At 36.1% G+C, this 20918-nt stretch overlaps 1 protein-coding gene across 2 annotated transcripts in view; it reads right to left on the bottom strand.

The window, feature by feature from the left end:
* The window catches only part of MED23 (mediator complex subunit 23), a 35374-nt gene that overhangs the window by 12352 nt on the left and 2104 nt on the right, over window positions 1-20918 (bottom strand). Inside the window, exons 2-18 of one of the 2 annotated variants that reach the window (XM_015858505.2) lie at window positions 20506-20537; window positions 20315-20402; window positions 19641-19765; window positions 19410-19521; window positions 18561-18659; window positions 17919-18020; window positions 17625-17694; window positions 15936-16048; window positions 15129-15224; window positions 14514-14531; window positions 7883-8083; window positions 5592-5735; window positions 4566-4711; window positions 3768-4013; window positions 3430-3572; window positions 2882-3056; window positions 1225-1388 (exon numbers count right to left, since the gene is read on the bottom strand). In XM_015858505.2, the coding sequence (XP_015713991.1) occupies window positions 1225-1388; window positions 2882-3056; window positions 3430-3572; window positions 3768-4013; window positions 4566-4711; window positions 5592-5735; window positions 7883-8083; window positions 14514-14531; window positions 15129-15224; window positions 15936-16048; window positions 17625-17694; window positions 17919-18020; window positions 18561-18659; window positions 19410-19521; window positions 19641-19765; window positions 20315-20402; window positions 20506-20537 (2074 nt within the window). The remainder of the gene's footprint in view (window positions 1-1224; window positions 1389-2881; window positions 3057-3429; window positions 3573-3767; window positions 4014-4565; window positions 4712-5591; window positions 5736-7882; window positions 8084-14513; window positions 14532-15128; window positions 15225-15935; window positions 16049-17624; window positions 17695-17918; window positions 18021-18560; window positions 18660-19409; window positions 19522-19640; window positions 19766-20314; window positions 20403-20505; window positions 20538-20918) is intronic. The other variant, XM_015858506.2, reaches the window with a different exon arrangement.

Raw genomic sequence — 20918 nt, 5'->3', positions numbered from 1 at the left:
GTGTTGTTTATTGTTATTTCTTCTGTAGTAACGTGCATCAAGTCTCTGTTATACAAAAGGACTCACTTTTCGACCAACTTTTCCCATCCCTTCCTTTAGAATCTTATTTATTTCACGGAATAACCTATTTTATGCTACTAACAATAATGAAGTTATTTATAGGCTTTGAGCTAGAAATATAGCAAGTACCATTTTAACATTTTATATTTAATGTTCTTTAACAATAGCAGAACATGCTACTGCTGATTAATTAAATAAATGTTTTAAAAATCCTGAGGATATTACACCTGAGCAATGAGGTGTAATTGCTGGATGCTACTTTTGCATTGCTTTAAAAAACTGCTTAGCATTTTTCTCAGTTCATAGTATCATGGAACGGCCTCGGTTGAAAAGGACCACAATGACCATCTAGTTTCAACCCCCCTGCTATGTGCAGGGTCACCAACCACCAAACCAGGCTGCCCAGAGCTACATCCAGCCTGGCCTTGAATGCCTCCAGGGATGGGACGTGATTAAGCTGTAGAAATCAAACACAAAACTCACCCCCTTCCAATATTGGTTTAAAATTACGTATTGATCAAAGGCATAAAAACTGAAAACAGAGAGGTCCTTTATTTAAAGATCTGCTCCATCAGTTTTTCAAAAAAAAAATAAAAAAATCAATTGTTCTCATTCTCCATCAAGTCTCTACACTAAAAATGTATTTTTCCATAAACAAAGGAGCTAGAGAAAATACCCTTCACCAAGCTAACAAGAACTGACCACTGTCACTACAAGTTCCTAGCATGTTCAAGTACACAAGAAAAACTTTTCCCTCTTCCAAACCCAAAACTCATGGTACTACTTCTTAAAGGTAAACAAGTGAGGTGTTGGTTTCTGCATGAGCAACATACTGCTCTCAATGCTGCATTTTTTATTTTTAAATGCCACGAATCAGTAATCAATCCAAAGCTTCAATAATGAAATTGAAAGCAGGATAAAGAGAACAAGATGGTGGCACTAGACTTGTGTTTAACAGATGCTTTTTATACAGCACCTGACTTTTGATAGCTTTTTTCCTAAAAATCACATCAGAATTCATAAACACAAAGTAAACATTTTTCAAAGCAAGAAAAATATGGAATATATATTTTGACTGGGTTACTTCTGGGATTTTATGTTAAATGGCAGAAGTGGCCTGACTTCAATCTTCAGTTAGACGTCATCTCAGCATACCGCTATTACCTGTCACATGCGTTGCCCTTGCTAGAGTTAAGATTAAAGCCCTGTTGAGCTCCTCTGATTCTGCTGACAGAACTGTTTTGGGATCACTGAGGAATCGTGTAAACTGTGGCTGGACTTCTGAGCTGCCCAAAGCTGTGATTAGCCTCAAAGCAGTACTCTCAACACTGAAAGAAGGAAACAGTCGAATTAGTAAATAACACACCACTGGTTCTAAGATTCCAAAAATACTCTTTCAGTTTCTGCTTCATATAATACAGAACCATTTGTTTTGCAAGTGATGTTCTCAACTTTCCTTCAAATAAAGCTCTCAAAAGTTGATTCAGTAAAAATTTCAGGTGCAGAGCCCTTGAAAAGGACACTGGAGCTTCCCCCCAGTTTAGAGCTCCCCTTTGTTATCTTTTGAACACTTTCACCTAAACAAAGATATATGGATAAACACGTGCATGCTAAAACAGAACAAAAAAACTCAACCATGAATAAAGCAGGGACATTGCAAAGATACCGCCTTGAAATGGAAAGCACTAAGTCATCCTTACTAAAGAAATGAAGTCTTGCTTTTGCTGAAAAGCACATTATTTTACAGAATTCTGACTGGAAGTGCTTTTCACAAGAGGCAATTTGAAGTGAGAGATTTTTACAGTCTTGTGTCTTTGAAATGCCAAAGCCATCTACTATTTTAAATTGCAAACTAGCAATATGTTATGTGCACCTAAGTTATCTGATTCACGTAACAATCTTGTCTTTCACAAAGCAGCAAGACAAAACAGTGCTTCGTGAATAAAAAGAACCAGATTTCCAGTTTAAAAACCATAGAATGATTGGGTTGGAAGGAACCATCATCTAGTAAAGATGATCATCTAGATCATCTAGTAAATTAAAAAAACAAAAATAAACCAACCCATACACTGGATACAAACTGAGTATCAGTCTGCAGCTTAACCTGTCAAGAAATTAAGACAAGTAAACTCAGTATTTTTCCCTAGAATTAGCTGTATATGGACTCTAGAATTTGAACTAGTCCTTCCATCTTTCTTGTATGCAGATTAGCTATCATTTTAAAGTGTGACTTATACTGATGTAAGACATACATCAAAGTTTTTTTTTTTTCCACATAAATTCACAGAGAGCCCCCATAAAGTTGTCCCGACTCCTTCATAGATCCAAGATGAGTAAAGTTATTTCTCTGAACTGACTGAAAATTAACACTATCAAATAAACCTGAATCAGCTTAATTCTTGTAATGGACTTACACATCATCTAGAGGAATAAACAAGCATAAAACTGCTAGCAAACAAACTAGTCCCTGTGACTACAAGCAGCAGGCATTGCATTGCTCCTTTCCTCCTGTGGAAGGAGCTCAACAGTTTTCTGACATATCTTGACATGATGGCGCTGATGCATGTTACTGTTTTTGATTGTGACACTGCTGCCATGTCTGAGACAGACTGCTGCAACTGCAGACTACTCCTACTAACATCTAACTGTAGCTCCAAAACGCAGCCTGCTGAGATTCCACAAAACACCACAGTCACAGAACTAAGAGTGGGAGGTACTTGCATCCTGTTTCAAATGTATTATAGTACTTAAACAACTTTCAACGTACATTGAAGGAAAAAAAAATCTGTGATTACAACTAAACATGGTAACCATCACTTACCACAGATGAAGTTGATTCTGATTTCTCTGTGGCACAGCAGCCAAGGAGTGAAGATTGCTGAGCAGCTGGACTCGGTAGTGAGGCTGGATGTGATGCATTCGATAGCTAAACATTTCTAGCAGAGTGTGCAGAATTCCCCAGGCGTGAGATTTGAACACAGTTGGCAAGAGCTGACCTTAGGAAAAAGTTCATAAAATATGTTTTCCAAGAGATTGTGCTTCAAAATGTAACTGCAAGATACACCACTGCTGACAGATGGTTACAGTGAGACATTTGATTTGTGAGTGTTGTATTAATTACAAATAGCACATACACGCAGTGTTCTATGATGCCATGCATGTATAGAGCTCAATCTTCCAAATGAACATTAACAGCTGATATCTGTATTATAAGGAGTTAAACTGAATATAATTTCTTCCCAATTTAGAACCTTTGCTTAAGATTATTTTATTATTATTATTATTTTTTAAATACAGAACAGCTTGTACGTGCTACTGAACTAAAGGAGCAGGGAAGGGTTGAGGTGAGGGAGTTTATTTTTTTCTTACTGATAAAGCCTTTGATGCCCAAGGACTCTATTTCCATATAAACCAGCAAGCGACTGTAGGTTTCCACAAGAGCAGGAGCCAAGGCCACACTAGATTTTGCATGAGCCAGCTTAATAACCCTTGTAGCTATGCTATGGATCAAACTGAGGAAGAGAAAATATTTTTCAGTCAAAAACAAACACATACAAGTTACAATGTTTAAGACATAAAGCAAGAGATCTATACATAGCATTTTCAAGCACAGGAATATTTCCATACTGTAAATTAATTACATAAGGATTCACTTGTTGTAAAGCCGTATTTGTATAATTGTATGTTTGTATAATTGTATACTCTACCTCATTTTGGCATGAACTGTGAGCGAGTCCAAGAGGTTCATTGGCAAGGGGGTTATAGACCCTGATGCCATGCAATTAGTTCCTGGAAGAGATATCCTCATGTTGCCATTTCCGTAAATAGTCTCTACCAGGACACCCATTGGCAAAGTGAAACACTCTGAATTGGTTGAATAAGCATTGCACAACAAGGCAATCTTGTAGTCATTCATCTGTAAACTTTTGTTTCTTAAACTCTGTTGCAAAAACCTAGAGTACCAAAAACACATCAAACATTAAGTAGAAAGAAGCAAGTACATGTATGATTCAAGGACTAGAACCACAATAATTCCAGTTAAAAAATCCATTTTAAAATAATGGGAAAAAGTATTTATCAACTGCACTGCATCAAATAACTAGAGCTGCCACAACTCTAATCATTGTTTAGAAAAATCTGCTCAGGCTGCATTTTCTTCTGAAAGGAAAGGAAAATACACTTCAAAAATGACTTTTTCAGAAAAAACATGTAATGTACCACACATTCCAACACATTGCATAATAAAACAAAGTAATCAGTTTTCTTTCTGAATCTCCATCAGAATTTAAGAGTTATCCCTTTTAGATGTAATCTAATTTCCTTTAACGTATAATGATTTCTTTATGTAGTATTTCTACTTCAAGATCTCAGTTCTGCTTTAATTATTTAATCACCCTCATACAACATCTCAGCACACAATGCCTTCTGAACATAGACTCAAAGATTCTTACTCCATTATGTCTACAAACAAACCAAAATGTAACAAAAAAAACAACAGAACTCACTCATGGTGAAGCTTAAGAGAATGAGGAATGGGAATCTGTAACTTGGAGTTGTCACTATGTGCCTTCCGATTCAGATGAATCCAAATACAGGTCATAGCAAAAGCATGAGTGGACTGGGGTTTGTTAATATCAGGTACAGGAATACACTGAAGAAGAGAACAATCAAAGTGATGATGTTGAGTGTACTGATATACAGAAAAACAACATAGCCAGTATTCACAAAGTACCACATAAACTTGAAGAAAGCCCATCACTACAGTTAAAGTAACCAATGCAGTCACTCTTCTCATAGTTTGCGCTAATGAAACACTTGTGAGGTCACGAAACAATTTGTACTACAGAATTTCTGTCAGTCAAAAAACTTTGCTAGGAGTAAAAAAACAGTACATTCAACCTTATCAGTTTGGTATATCACACATTTATGTTAACTTATCTACTGACCCAAAACAGAAGACACTGTAAAAGCAAACAATGAGGATATCTTGATGATATAACTGTTGTGGTGGAGGTTTAATAACTTCCTCTAACTCTCCCCTACCTCAACAACCTTCATTCTAGAACATACCAAGCACAACTAGGAACTGATTTAAGATTACAGAAAGAATTTTAGGCAGTCATTAATACTAAACAAATTTAAAGTGCCTTGTTCATTTTACTTGCACCTAAAAGTATCTGATAATATATTCTCAGATGTAACAATGAATCTGTATACTATTCCTCCATAGTATATTCTCAGGGCTCTAACAAACACCTTCTCAAAACCTTAGTCAAACAAAACTTAGGGAACACATGACTTTAAGACTTTGGTTGTGTTTGTTGTTGTTTTGAAGTTAAAAAAAAAACACAAAACAACTAAAACACTGCTCATGGTTATTGAAAAAACACAGCTGGAAGCACTGGAAATCTTTCATTTAATTATATGCATCTCCAACTACACAGCACATTGACGCAATATCAACTGAAGAACAATAATAATATCTGTGTACAAAGGTGTCACGCTGAATAATAATAAAAGAGAAGACTTACTTCTTTCTCGGGATAAAGAAGGTCAAAAAGCTTCATGACTGGGAGGAAGTCAGCCAGTGCGTTCTTCTGGATGCTGCCAGAGATGAATTGCAGTAGCACCCACATCAGATGGTCTCTTCCTTTAATGAGGCCACGGCCTGCCAACTGTCAAAAACACTCAATAACAGACAAATGCTGAAGGCAAAAAAAAAAAAAATCACTGCAAAGATACCGTTAAAAGAGGAAGCTAAAATGGTTCCAGTTTTCAGAGGTTATCATAGAATCATAGAATTACCCAGGCTGGAAAACACCTTAAAGGTCATCTAGTCCAACCGCAGCCTAACCAGTACCCTAACTCTAAAAGCCCTACACTAATCATATCCCTGAGCACCACATCCAAATGGCTCTTAAACACATCCAGGGATGGTGATTCAACCACCTCCCTGGGGAGCCTATTCCAGTACTTAACTACCCTTTCTGTAAAGAAGTTCTTCCTAATATCCAACCTAAACTTGCCCTGGCGCAACTTGAGGCCATTTCCCCTCGTCCTGTCATTTGCCACTAGAGAGAAGATACTTGCCACACTTTCACTGTAAGAACCTTTCAGATTCTGGAAGAGGGCGATAAGGTCTCCCCTCAGCCTCCTTTTCCCCAGTCTAAACAGCCCAAGCTTCCTTAGCCTCTCAGGGCTGATTCTCCAAGCCCTTCACAAGCCTCGTTGCCCTTCTCTGGACCTGCTCCACTACCTCCATGTCTTTCTTGTGCTGATGTGCCCAAAACTGAACACAGTACTCGAGGTGAGGCCTCACCAATGCCAAGTACAGGGATTGACAGGATGACTTCCCTAGTCCTGCTCACTACACCATTCCTGATACAAGCCAGGATTCCATTGGCCTTCTTGGCCACCTGGGCGCACTACTGGCTCATATTCAGCCGACTGTCCATCAGCACACCAAGGTCCCTTTCTGTCTGGGAGCTTTCCAGCCACACCTCCCCAAGCCTGTAGGGTTGACTGAGGTTGTTGTGACCAAAATGCAGGACCCGACACTTAGCCCTACTGAAACTCAACTTTTTGGCATTTTATAGCACATCATAAGCAGAAATTCAGAGATCTGATCATAAAATATGATCATAAACAATGTGTGCCTCCGGTGGCGCAGTGGTAGGAATGCCGCTTTGCAACACCAGAGGCTTGGGTTTGAATCCCCCTTGGCGCAAGTGGTAGAAGTGCTGCTCTGCTACACAGGAGGCTCGAATCCCGGGGGCTGGACTCGATGATCTCTAAGGTCCCTTCCAACTCGCACAAGACTGTGATACTGTGTGATACTGTGTGAAATACCAAAATGGGCAAAGAAAAACTATCCATTACGTGGATATACACCACATATAGTACACTGGATATCCATGTAACTGTGCAAAGAAGTGTAGCACATGCTAGAAATTTTATCCACGGAGCTACAAGTTACTGCTACAGCAAGTAAAAAGAAAGTCTTTTTTATACCATCAGCACATTTCTCCCAGCAGAGAGCCCAGGATATTGCTGATACACTGTAACCTTTCCTACTCTTTCTTAAGGAAGACTGACACCGTCACCTTCAGAATCCAAAAAGGGTAAATGGTTGAAAGCGCATCACTTTTAACAGTATCACTATGAGGAAGTAGCAATAAATTTGGACTCTTATTGCTAATGTCACTGTAATTAGACAAATGATCTTTGATTGGTTAGAAAAACAAAAGACTCCTGCATCCACCTACAAGGCATGTTTCTTCAGCTCATGCCCTGCTCAGGTGTTTGTTCGTTTGAAGCTTGACTGATGAAGCACCACAGTGCTCAGGTCTTCTTCTGACTTAATCCAGATTTACCTCCTGTATAATGCAGTATGCTGTAACTGAATAAACTGAAACAGACCAAACTAATCACAGAATCATTTGATTTGGAAGGGTTCTTTGAAAGTCATATAGTCAAACTCTTCTGCACGACCAGGGACACCTACAGCTGGACCAGGCTGCTCAGAGCTCTGTCCAGCTTGACCTTGAATGTCTCCAGGAAAGAGGTCTGCACCACCTCTCTGGGCAACTTGCTCCAGTGCATGACATTTACTGTAAAAAATGTTTTCCATATATCCAGTCTGACACAATCTAACTCAAGAATTTGAGTCACTTCACAGGGCACAACATGACAGGAAAAAAAAAAAAAAATTACACATTAGGTACTTCTTGGAAGAAGCAGAAGGAGGGTGAGTGTGATTCTTTTTTAAATTTAACCTTTTTACTATCTCTCTTACCAGCAGGGATCGATACAAACAATTTACCTTTTGATGGAGTGACAGGACCATATGAGGAAAGCTTGCAAACTGAAAGAGCACAAAGAAAATGAGCTGGCTGGAGAGATGCTGCCACAGAAGCTGACTGGTTCCACCATCGTCAAACTTCTCTTCAGTCTCAGACCGTTCCATGGCATACACCACAAGATCCACCAACTGGTCCTCCAGCACAGGACAGCGCTGCTTGTGCTGTAAGGCAGAGATCAGATACAGTATTCCAAAAGCCTTGCCGTTAACAACAGAACTCGTACAGTTGCAATTACAGTACAGTATTTTGACAGAAGGCTGGGAAGCATGAAATGAAGTCTGAACTCAAGTTAAGGATAAGCCACTACGTTAAAGCTGCACTATGTTACAGGTCACAATGATCTTACATTTTATCATGCACTGTATTATTCTGTACTCAGTTCCAAGAGACAGATCATCAGTATGCAAAAAAACAACTGGTATTTCTTGTCTGTACTTTCAGTAATTTTGTACAGAATATTTATGTTTTGATCTTACATTCATATAAAACATAATCCATTACTTTAACACACTGTTGTTTGTTGCTTTTCTTCATTTTTCCCCTTCTTTAAAGAAATTTTAAAGAGATCAACCACACTGCCAAAACCAAAGGAAGTATCCCAACACACTGCACAGGTATTTAATGAATATTTCTTCTCTTTCTCACTCTCGTTTTGAGCTTACCTACAACTAGCAGCAGAATTAACATCTGGTTACCACTCCTAATAGTAGAAGTCCTGCAGACACATCACCTGGTGCAATACAGAATCAAAAAGACTTGAAAATTAAGCTAAATGGTACGTTCTGTGTAATTACTGTTCTGTGCACAATACGTACCACAGTGCTGAACCCTTTATGTGTTGGATTTTCACTGCTACAATCTCCACAGCAAGCTGAGCAAACATATGCATTGTTTTAAATAACATACCTTCTCCATAGAACTTCAGCAATAATCAAGTAAGAAACATGTTATGTATATTCAGGTCCATATGTTACTTCAAATGCATACACACCAGGACCATCACCAGTAGTCTGAAACTCAGATCATAAGTCTCAGATCATGAAGACTCTCAACTTTAATGTCAGGTATAACAACCTCTTTAACAATCTTTTATTACCCTGTATGTGTACAGTGTTTCACTAAGGACAAAAAGCAGTGTGGAATGTAACTTATTTCAGTTAAATTCACAGTGCTAGCACAATGGGAATAATCTAACTTCTGTTTGTTTCATTATGATCTCCTCAGGGATGGTCCCATTTTTATTTCATTACCAAAATTTTTTACATCTAACACCTGTAACATAATGCAGCCTTAAAAAAACAACAAAACACTACTACTTTAAATGATACAAAAGAAAAGGAACTGAGCTGCTCAAACACTAATCATGAAAATGCAGTTTGCCTTACTACAGGCAACAAGGCATATGTAAAAACAATTTTATAAGATTATCCAAATACTCAAAATATTTTAGGGATGCCTTAGATGAGTTCTTTGACTTACTAGCCAGGCAGCCTAAAAACCTTTTAATAAATAAAGAAATAACAAAAGGAAAGAGAGATGCTGAAAGGGGATGCTTGTTCTAACATTCATCAACAGTAATCACTTGCCATGAAAACAAAGAGATTCTTTTTAATAAAACACAATAGGCAAAAATTGGAAAAACTGACAAAATACAGTGAACAGCATCCCCTGTTGCATGCTCTTCACCAGCCCCAAACTGCAGAAAGCTACAATTCTAGCTGTGTTTTCTTGAAGCATGCTTAACACAAACTTCTAACTATAATAGAAAGCATCAGTTACTGTTTCACCTTCTCTTCCAGTACACAATGCCATTGTCACAAATCAACCACACTACAGGTTTACAGAGAGCAATATTAAGACTCCAATTGAGAATAATTTGATTTCATTGTTTTGGTTCTTTATTTTGTTTGTTTTTGTTAACCCATCACCCCCACTCCCCCAGAGCAACTACTTATGAAGCAGAGCAGGGTGCAACAGACAAGACTACAGACTAGTTTATAATCCGGCATGCAAAACTACTACGTACAGGGCTTGAAATTTAATAGTTTGCTAAGCACTGGGTTAATGTCCACAGGCCTAATCATGTTAGGCTATATTAATTTAGGATCAAGTTATTTAAAGAATACAACAGGAAAATATTACTGTTAAAAAGAAAGCCAGAATTTCCAGTAGGAATTTTTACTATTCTTAGTAATTCTAAGACTGGTAAAAAGTTTATGAGAGGGAGGAAATAATTAAATTCATCCTTTTATTCTGAAATTCATCATTTCAATGTTTTACAGTAGCCTACAAGCAGAATTTCACTCTCCGTTTTGTTCAACTACTTTTCTGGCATTTTTTTATTTTTATTTTTTTTTTTGCATATTTTCAGTGAAGATATTCAACATAAATTTTGTACCTATAGCTTTTGGATTACTCAAAATAAACTACTCCCCTTACAAGTGTGCAAGTAGGACTGGGATCTTGTCTCAGTTTTATTTAAGCACTCATAAGTGAAATACAGCATCTCAATATGCACGGAGACCTCTGAGGGCTGACTTTCCTCTAAAATAAACAGGAATTTGTGGTTTGGAATGCCTAACAAGAGACTAATTTTGTATATGGATGTACTTTATAAATGTGGAAAAAATACAATATTCAAAAAACACTTTGGTTTTTCTTCTTTTAAAAAAGGAAAATATTGTAATTTTGTCACAAAAGCATATTCTCCATCTTGCTCCTGATAATAATCTTGAAATGTCTGACAAATACATAACAGCACTGGCAACACTATAAAACTATAAAGAAGCACAGGGGAAAAAGAAGTTCTACTGTGAAAATTTGATACTAAAACTTCTCTTGAGACCAGCCCTCCAACACACTACTGGTACTTTCTGAAGTACACCAAATCTTCAATTGCTTCTTTTTTTCTAAAGCTCTCCTAAAAGTAAAGTAATCTAAGAATTCAGGCTATCCACAGATTATTATTTTAAATAACTTAAAGAAACAACGTTCAATGTTTTTGAGCTATAAACTTAAGAATGGAATCAGGGGGCCAAACATAGCCTAAGGTATTTGTTGAGAAACGGTTATCTCCATACATAAGTCCAGCTCAAAGTTTTCACATGAAATGACACTACAGTTCAATCTCAGTTCCACTTTCCAAAATTATATGCTACCGAGACTCAAAACTAGTCATTAAAGTTGTTTATATTATATCAGGTTCTATCTCTGCTAAGATTAGCTGGCTTTCTACAGTTTACCTCATTGAATCTTACTCATTTTCTAATAAGAAAAATACACTCAAGTGTTCTGACTACACAGACAACAGAAAAATATCAAAAATAGTAACCATACCCCTTAGCCTAAGTATTTTGCCAAGCTAATGCTGATAATATCAGAAAGCAGCTCTCCAACATCAATACACAATATGTAAAAAAGGAAAAGTCAAATTTTGCATTACATCATTCCTTTCACTTCATGTTTTAATTCCACTGCCACAATGCGTGGATGGACATGAATAAATGTCTTCCTCAAGCTGTTCTGGTCTGTATTTAGGAGAGACTGCAGCTATATTTTCACCAGGACAGAGTACAGCACAGGTAATCTCATAGACTCATACAGATCACCACTGATGACTTAAAGGATCACTAATATTATAGCTCCCAATTAAATGCTTGTATAACATTACAGAAACAAGACATAAAAAAAATTGTCTGTTTTAAAATTTTCCTCAACCCAGAGAAATCAAAGTTTAACATAAACTTGGAGTCAATTTCACTTGTTAAGAGGCAATGCCATCCAGACTAATTATGCAAGAAAAAGAACTTTTTAAATGCAAAAATGTAAGTACATTTACGTACTTACGTTTATGTACATTTACTTTTACATGTACATGTACTTTTATGTACATTTAAGTACATTTATGTACTTACTTACTTTTATGAAAGTACATAAAAACATAAATCAAAATGTTCCAAAGTAGCTTCATGACTGTTTTAAGACATTACTGAAACTTGATTTCAATATGCAACTGTTTTAAGGACTACTTTAAGATTAAACTCGGAGATCCTATTTAATTTGGCATCAGTATATTAACATCAGTATCTTAACTGTTTAGCATTTTCCAAAGAAAAAAAATAGCAATCAAAAAAACCAACAGACTGCAGCATACCTCAAAAAATCATTTAAAAAACAATTTTAAACGGGAGCATTTCCCCAGCCAATGATTTATATAGAAGTGATATGTGAGAACCATGCTTCTCACAAGCCATTTCACAGTAGTATACAAAAGAAACTACTACCCCACATAGAAGTATGCACTAGCAATAAAAAAAAAAAGCAACCAAAAACCACCCTAAGACTTCAATAAGGAAGAATAAGAAGGAATATTCTGAAGTTGGCATTACTGCATCTGGACTTAAACCCACATAATTGATGAAGATATATAAAAAGCTCATAAAAATCCCACAACAAACCTCACATTTCTCAAAGGAACATATGAATCTAAACATGGATCAAATTTTACCTTCATGTTTCTCTCTGCAAGGTTAGCAGGACAGCTGGGTTTGTATTTCCTATACAACTCAGAGACATTCAAGTGAATATTTTTCTAATATATATCTGCTTAGTTAAGCCTGAACCAGAGAACTTCATTGTTCATCTTCAACAATATTCAAGGACTAGGGCAAATTTCTGATTTGCTGAACCATACCCAGACTGTGATGCCAAAAGATTCAAATGAAGGCTCCGATCCTGCAACCGGATCTGTGTGAATAGTTGATAGGGTATACAAGCAGCTTCACATACGTTAAAAGGAATGAATGCCTGATTATCACTTTGAGGTGTTTCTTTACTTGTTTTTGAAACAAACTGGGTGCTATTTGCAATGCTAAGCATCTTATTATAGTGACAATCAATGTACACAGGTTAGTTCTGTTCTAACAGTACAATACATAATTATAGCTATTTTACAGAAAACACCAATGCAGTTACATGACTTTTAAAAGCACATAATTCTTTTTTTTTTTGGTCAAATGGCTACGTTAACAAATCCAACTATAACATCAATTTGTACCTAGAAGTAATTACAACTATTGTTTTAAACAATGTAAATGCTTAAGTAGAACATTTATTATTTTCTGTCCTATACCAGTACACTGCCCTACTCTAAATTACTATTTTGACTCATAAATTTTCAACAGCCTAACATCCCTATGCTGGTGTAGTTGTAAGCTATAGTTCATGTTCTGTCAGCATTTCCTTTATAAGCAACATTCTTCAAGTTTGTTCTTTGGCCATAAAATTTCATGCTAGATTGAAACTTTGTGTAGAAGCTCCTATGCTAGAAAGCAAATATTAAGTAAACTTCAATATATTTCATTACTTCAACTGAATTTCCTTTAATTATTTTTAGAAGACAGCAAAGTATAAATTTAAAAACAGCGTTTTTAACATTTTTTGACTGTAAGACCACAAATAGCTTAGAAATATAATTTGGGTTCAATACATCTTTTTTGTACATATCTTGTATAATTTACCAACTACAAGATACAGATCTTGATCTATTATCTAAATGTAGCCACAGGAATAGACACAGAATACAAGTACTACTCATCTGATCACTAAACCTAGCAGCTCATTTCTGAAGTTAAACGTTCCAGCTGCTTTAGGAGTCCCAAATACAAAAGATTGATGTATGCATCATGTCATTTACAAAGATGCAGGTTCAAAACCATTATCTCAATGCAGAAAGAGCACTGGAGCATTCACGTATTTCACTTAAAATGGGAAATGTATACACAAGGTTTCAGGATCATGTAAATTTCATAGTCAGGTGACAAATCTGAAAAAAGTTTCTTAAATGGAAACACTGACACAACCTTCACTATAGTATTGCAAACAGCAACGCTATTTTATAAATCTTAAAAAGATTCTTCTCTTGAAGTAGGAGTGGAATTGTAGCAAAGGATCAACTGTAAATACAGTACCTACACTTAAATTTCAAACAAAGTCTGCTTGTTTGATTTTCTCAGGCTTGTCATTATTCTTTTTTTGCTTCTTTTTAAAGAATAAAACAGAAGCCAAAGAAAACGCAAGTAGGCAAATTTTAAAGTAACTACTTCTCTCGGTACTTTCTTTGACCTAGGTTGGAGGATATCATAATTACCTGTTGGGAAGTTTGTTATAGAGGGTTCCTAATAAAAAAAAAATAATCCACTAGTAAAGCTTTTCCTTATTTTATATATATATATATATATTTAATGATTGTATTTGCAGGCTTAAAATTTTACAGTCAGGTGCAGCGGCTGTTTTTCCACTTCCACAAGGAAAGATACTGAACTGTGAATCTCTACTCATCTGAAAATTCCAGCAGTAAAAGTTCTTGTGAATGGTAAAAGTTCATTCCAATCAAAATCAAAGGATCACTGACTGTCAATTTTACACTACATCTCTCAAATATCAAGAGACATGTATTGAGAATTTGCCCTTGGCTGATGGTCCTGCCAATTTCAAGCCCTGACTGTACGTGTATTCTCTAACTGGAATCAGTGGCTACAAAGCGGCCAGCGTATCGTTAGTCACAATACAACAGTAAGGTTGTGAACATACCTGAGCAATGTTCAAGGTCTAGAGCATTGGAGGATGGGCAGGACAAGACAGGACAGAACAAAAATAAAGGAAGAAAAAAAGAAAAGACAAAACAGTGACTATGAGGCCAGCCTCAAGGGTCCCCAAGTCAGACTAAGCCCTCCCAGTTCTAAGTTATAAAAAGGAAAAAAACATAAGAAAACAAAACACAGACTTCCACTTCCCTAGTACTGTAACATGCCAATATAACAAAACACAATGTTTTGAAAACTGATGCGAGCAATAACCTTTTTTTCTTTTTGAGCTACCAGTCTCCCACTGTCTGTCACAGGTGTACTTGAGGCTGGCCTTATAGGAAAAAAAAGCAATGCAAAAAAAAAATCATATTTTAAATCTCTATTTTTCAATTTAACATTCGTAAAGCAATATATAAATGATAGGAACAACAGTGTCCAATTAACCTAATATGATCTCATCAAAAAATAAAAAATAAAAATAAAATAACTAAAAAATAAAAATAAAATCACTCTCTGGACCTAAACTGTTTTGCTTAGTTAGCTATAGCAAAGAAAAGAGAAAAAGAATAGTGCAGATTCTATGCAGAATTACATCACATGTTACAGCACAGTACAGTACCTGCTTATTCAGACCTAGCATATTGCAGACCATATCCCTCGAATACGGCTGTTCCAGCACATATCTCAACAAAGCAGTCTGTGGCTCAAATAGATCCTTAAAAAAAACAAACACAAAAGCAAACACACACAAACATATGTTGCTTTAAGACTATTGTTATCTCTATCTCATTTAACTGAACTAAGCAATACAGCAGTGAGTGTTTTTTCATTAAGATTTATCTGTGCAAATTGTTTTGCTGATGCATGAAAGAAAGGAGGAAGTAATTACTACGTCTCAGAGCTGGAGTTATGGGGGCCAAATAGAAATGAATTCTTTAACTAACAATATGCTTTCAAAAAAGCCTTGAGATGCTGTGGTCTCAGTTCTTTCAGTATGCACTGTTTCACGCTCCAGAGTTTTACTTATCTAAGCTAACTTACATTTGAATTGTAAAATAATCTTTCCTATATGGAATAACAAAGAGTACAGAAAAGAAGAGCCTATCTCCTCTTTCTTTTTCATCTCCTCATTGCTAAACTAATTTTCATTCAGCTCTGCTCTTGCTCACTCCCACATGCATGCACTGACTAAAAACATGAAATGTCTTTCTTCAGCATCCTGGCACAGCAGTTACACCACATGCTTCTTTAAAGGTACCCCATATAAAGGTCGAAGTACATATCACAGCAAACACATCTATAACTAACTGCAAGATTAGCTTGGCTAACAGTAGGGTATCCACCACTGAACTTCTTTTTCTCCTTATGATATAAAACCTTCATATTTCTTGAATATGACATGTTTTAAAAGATTATTAAGGCATACCTTATCATATGGTAAGAGACCTTTCAAAGGAAAACGAAGAGTTGTAGGATCCAGTTTCCATGAGTTACACATAGCACCTGAGTTATTTACCACGGGAAGAAGACTACAGCGACCTATATACAATGAAACATTATGAATTCTAAAACAGTGAAGTTCACCTACTGTTACTGCAAAAACTGACTTCAGCCACTTCTACGCTCTCCTTAATCTACTGTTTAAGTCTTTTTGGCATGGAATTGTTTGAGGTTGATTATATTTTCAATAGGAAGCTCATCTTTTCAACTAATAGAATAACTAAGGAATTAAATCCCCATCTATTCAGACCAAGTACCAGAAAATAAAAAGTATTTGCAATAATTAACACCAACTCCCATAGGGAAAAAATTATAGCACTTCATGACAAACCATACAAACAAACAAACAAATCAAAAACTTATTCCATAAATTGTCACAGTACTATTCTACTCAAAGAGGAGAAACTTCTGTGACCAAAGACCTTCCAATTCACTCAAAGACTGCTCTAATGCCACTGTTTGCACTAGGGATTAAATTTTGGTTAACCAACCCTTCCCCCCAAAATTGCATTACTAACATAAGTATATAACCTTTCTATCCATTTTCTTCCTTCATCCCCTAAGATGATGTGGGCAAGTATCTGTTCAAGATGAACATAGTTAAATCTAAGTGCCCATGCTACAGTTACAGTCAATGGAGATCTAGCCAACTAAGTCAATGGAGGCTCGTATGGTTCAGTAGGCTGCAAACCAACAGTTTTTCAAGTAAATTTCGACAAGACAGCCTAGATTAGACATCTGGGATTCATTTCAGTTGCTTAAGCAGAAGTATCTGAACGGAACCCCTTGTGCAAATAAGTATCTAAATTTAAGTGCCTTAACTTTGGCCTAAATCACACTGTCAGTTCAAATTCTGTGGCTTCTGTTATCCAAACTGACTATACTACTGTCACATAAAAAAGTACAAATATCTACATCTTCCCTTCAACCATTTCTTCACACGTTGAATAATGTTGTTGGGAAACAAAATGCTTTGGGATGATATAGATGATTTTACATCTTTAATCTTGTCACTTAGTTAACTTCGGTTGCAATAAAACTTCTCAAAGTTATGATATAATGCAGCCATCATTTCAAGTAATAGAAGATATTTTTATTTTATTTTTTTAAAGAAAACAGCAAGATACATCACAATTAAAACAGCCAAACTTTACCTATTTTTAGCAACAAATTAAGGTAAGCTTCTCTTTCATGGAAAATGTAGTACTCAACTAGAAAAGAAATGTTTACACATCCCTATTTGTCTGCAACAATAGGGAGGAGGCTGAGCAGGAGCTCTATTGGAAACTGAAATAAGAAAATATTCTATGGCTAACATAACAGTGGACCTGCATTAACTCAAAATCCTTACACTGGAAGTCATGATTTTCCTAAGGTCTACTCTAGTTAGAAATGATATGGCTGACCACATAACAAAAGTATATTTTCACTATCAACTGCAGTCAAAATACAAAAACTGAAGGAAGGGACCCCTAAAATAAACTGAAAAATGAAGTATACTATATGAATCAAAAGCTTTAAATCATCTTGCTTATGTAAATTCATGCCCCAAAATACAACAAAATTTTGACATATTAAACAAAAATAGTTAACTTGTTTTGACTCATTCTCTTACCACAAATGGAATTTATTCTTGCTGTAGGTCTGAAGGTATCCACGAAATCCGATACTAAATTACCTAGTAACTGGGTGAGAAGAGGAACAAAAATAGGTTAAGTTGCAGCAACATTAAGTAATGAGAAGGAATATTTAAGACTAAAATTGTTTATACATTTTAGTAAGATAAACAGAAATATACTAAAATAGAGATTTTAAAATTTTCTTATATTTGATTAAAACAAACAAAAAGACAACATATAGAGTTTTGCTCTATGAAAACCAATTGCATGATTTTAGATCTCATCATTACCCAGTGGGGAAGTTTTCCTTCAGGATATAGTTTTCTGATTTCTGTAACAGCAAAGTAGGCAGGTAACAAACACGCATTTCTTTCTAAAATGTAGGCTACCACCTGTAAGCAGAAAAATATATCAGCGCAAAAAGCCTATGAATAAGATAAACAAAGATGTAGTCTATGTACTAGCCTGAGGTAGCCCATAAAAATACATATCAGTAAGAATTAATATGCTTTTCCTTAAGTTGTACTCTGATACTACATTAGATTAATAGCTGTTTCTAATTGTACTAGTGTAAGCTAGCTTTGTTTAAACTCAAGTAAATCTGTGCCTTTACACCTGCATACACAACACTGAAAACTACTAGTACTTTCTCTCATTAAGAAAAAAAAGAAGTTAATATCTTCTCTCATTCAGCTTACCTCAGTATGCCAAACATGAAGTCTGACTCTTCCTTACCTACAGCATCCCCCAAAAGCTCCTTGTACAAAGGTATAAAACACAACTACAGAAACAATTAGAGCACAAAAAATGTCTTTGCTGGTGATCTATACCAAATCCCAAAGAAAAGCCACCCTGGATATTAAATACTGATGAGTGGCAAAAGAATGAGGCCAGTCTCTCTTTATAGCGGTATATAAAATTCAGGTAACTACCTCTCTTGCTGCTAAAAGCTGCTGTACAACAGCTGAGCTCACAGTGTTTGGAATTGTTAAGATTTTCTCGAGGATCACTTTCAGCAGATCACGTACACCCTAGAAGAAAACAAACAATGTTAATACTCCTTGATATTCTTTATTTCTGGCAGAAAAATATCACAATAAATGCAGTCAGACAGTAATAAACACCTGATTTTGCTGAAAATGCTAAACGTTAGAATGCACACTGCTACTGAGAATGTGAATATTAATAATATTAAACCCGTTCTGGAATTTCACAATCTTGGCATACCCCAGATGACAGTAATAACTGTTACAATTCTCATGACCATCCAGAGACATCCAATGAGCTTATGCAGACTGCCTAAAGATCAATCCTGTGAACTATTGGTTTTGCCTTAACAAGCCTACTAGCACTGGTGAGGCAGTACTCTGCAAGAGATACTTTGTTTTCTGCCACTTGTGTTGGATTTGTTCAGCTTTCAGCATCCTTTTCGTACATATCAACAGGAGGCAGAGGAGATACAAAAACTTCAGCTTTACTGTTTGATAGTAATACTTTTCTCTGTGTACCACTTATGCAACTGTCCTAGAGTTACTTAGCTTGTAACTAATAAAGGGATGGAAGATGACAGTGTAGTAGAAAAGAAACTGAGAGAAGGAAGATTTGCATAACTGTACAAAATTACCTACTAAGATAAAGCTCGTTTATGAAAAAGCATTAAATCTGGTCTCATTGAACTTTTTTTTTTTTTTTTTACATTTCATTTACAAAGTAAACAGTCATAAAAACAAAGCCAGTAAATAATATGTTTTCTCATAAAGAAAGAAACATAGGGAAGATACCTTATAGTCTACACCTCCAATGATCTTCCGGATCAATTTAAATGTCAATGCCCACAGCTGTGTCCTTTCCCATTCAAGCGTATCAGAGTTTATCAGAGACTCACAAACCATCCTACCAGAAGACAACGCAAGAATAAATGGCAGATAATAAGCATGTGCTCTACAGCAACACTTCAAAAATAATCTCACGCTACAACTTCCATGTATTGAGCTCACTGCATCGCAGCTTACCTGGGTGGTAAAAGTCCAGTTTCAACTGCCATTGCTAAACAGTCATAAAGAAAAGAAATTCTTTTAGGACTGTGCTGACTATGAATGAATCTTACAATCCACTGGACACACTGCTCGTGGGATTCCTGAAAAAGAAGCAGAGGGAAGAAATACTATTTACAAATAGTAAAACAAATAATAAAATTCATACAAAAGTCCCACTATGAAGAAATAAATCTTATCCCCTGTTGGTTTCATCATGCTAGAAGTCCAGTTGTCCAACATCCAGTTTTCCTTACAAGTCATTTAATATAATATTGGAAACATTTCCCACTGAAGTCATACTTCTCTACAGTCAATTCTTTTTTAATAAATGTGAATTAGCAAAGAATAGAATAAAATAGAATTGCTTTATATTGTTCTTCAGAGCTACAATCAAATTCACTGAAAATGAAGATGAGTGTATTTCAGAAAGAATGCCTACAGGTATCTAACCTTTAGAAGGTAAATTTTGAACTTCTTTTTTCTACTTACTCACTTCTACCAAAAACCCTGTAACATTTTGAATGACTGGAAAAAGACCTTATACATGAAGGATTTGTCCTTTACTCAAAGTTTTACTATACCCCGATCTTCCCCTCCACCGCCCCCCAAAAGTATATAAAGTATACTGAAGAAGCAAATGAAATGTTAACCTGGGAAAGACTGCTCCAGAACTGCCTAAAAGCACCCAGGCAGCTGATCAGTTTGGTTCTCTCATCTTCAGGAGTGTCCATAAACATACTAATTCAAATAAGAAAGTTGGTTATTAGCACTACAGCAAAGGAAGAGCACAAATAGAAATATACACAGAAAGTCACGAAAGTAAACTAACATTTACACTCACCCAGGAAAAGCTTCTTCTATTACCTCAGTTTTCTGCAAGAGAAAAACCTAAAGTGAGTTACTGTGAATCACAGAATCACAAGGTTGGAAAGGACCTACGAGATCATCTAGTCCAACTGTCCTCCCATTGCCCTTGCTACCACAAGCCACTAAACCATATCTCATAGCTCCTCTGTATGACTGAAAAGGCTCTCTATGACTGTCTCACTACCAGGATGCAACAACACTGAAGAAAAACAATCCTACTGTTTCAGGACTGAATCAGAAGCAGGTGCGTTTCTTCTGTTACGCTCAGGTCTCAACATTGAGGCTGCTTGCTTTGAGGATCCAGGTTAAGGCTCCTCTGTTCCCCTCCCTATAAACACCCAGAGATTATTTTATGTCCCAAGGTTGGAAAAATTGTTCAGTTCTGCA

The sequence above is a fragment of the Coturnix japonica genome, chromosome 3 (genome assembly GCF_001577835.2).
Source record: "Coturnix japonica isolate 7356 chromosome 3, Coturnix japonica 2.1, whole genome shotgun sequence".
Lineage (NCBI taxonomy): Eukaryota > Metazoa > Chordata > Aves > Galliformes > Phasianidae > Coturnix > Coturnix japonica.
This window is presented reverse-complemented; position numbering and strand designations above follow the sequence as displayed.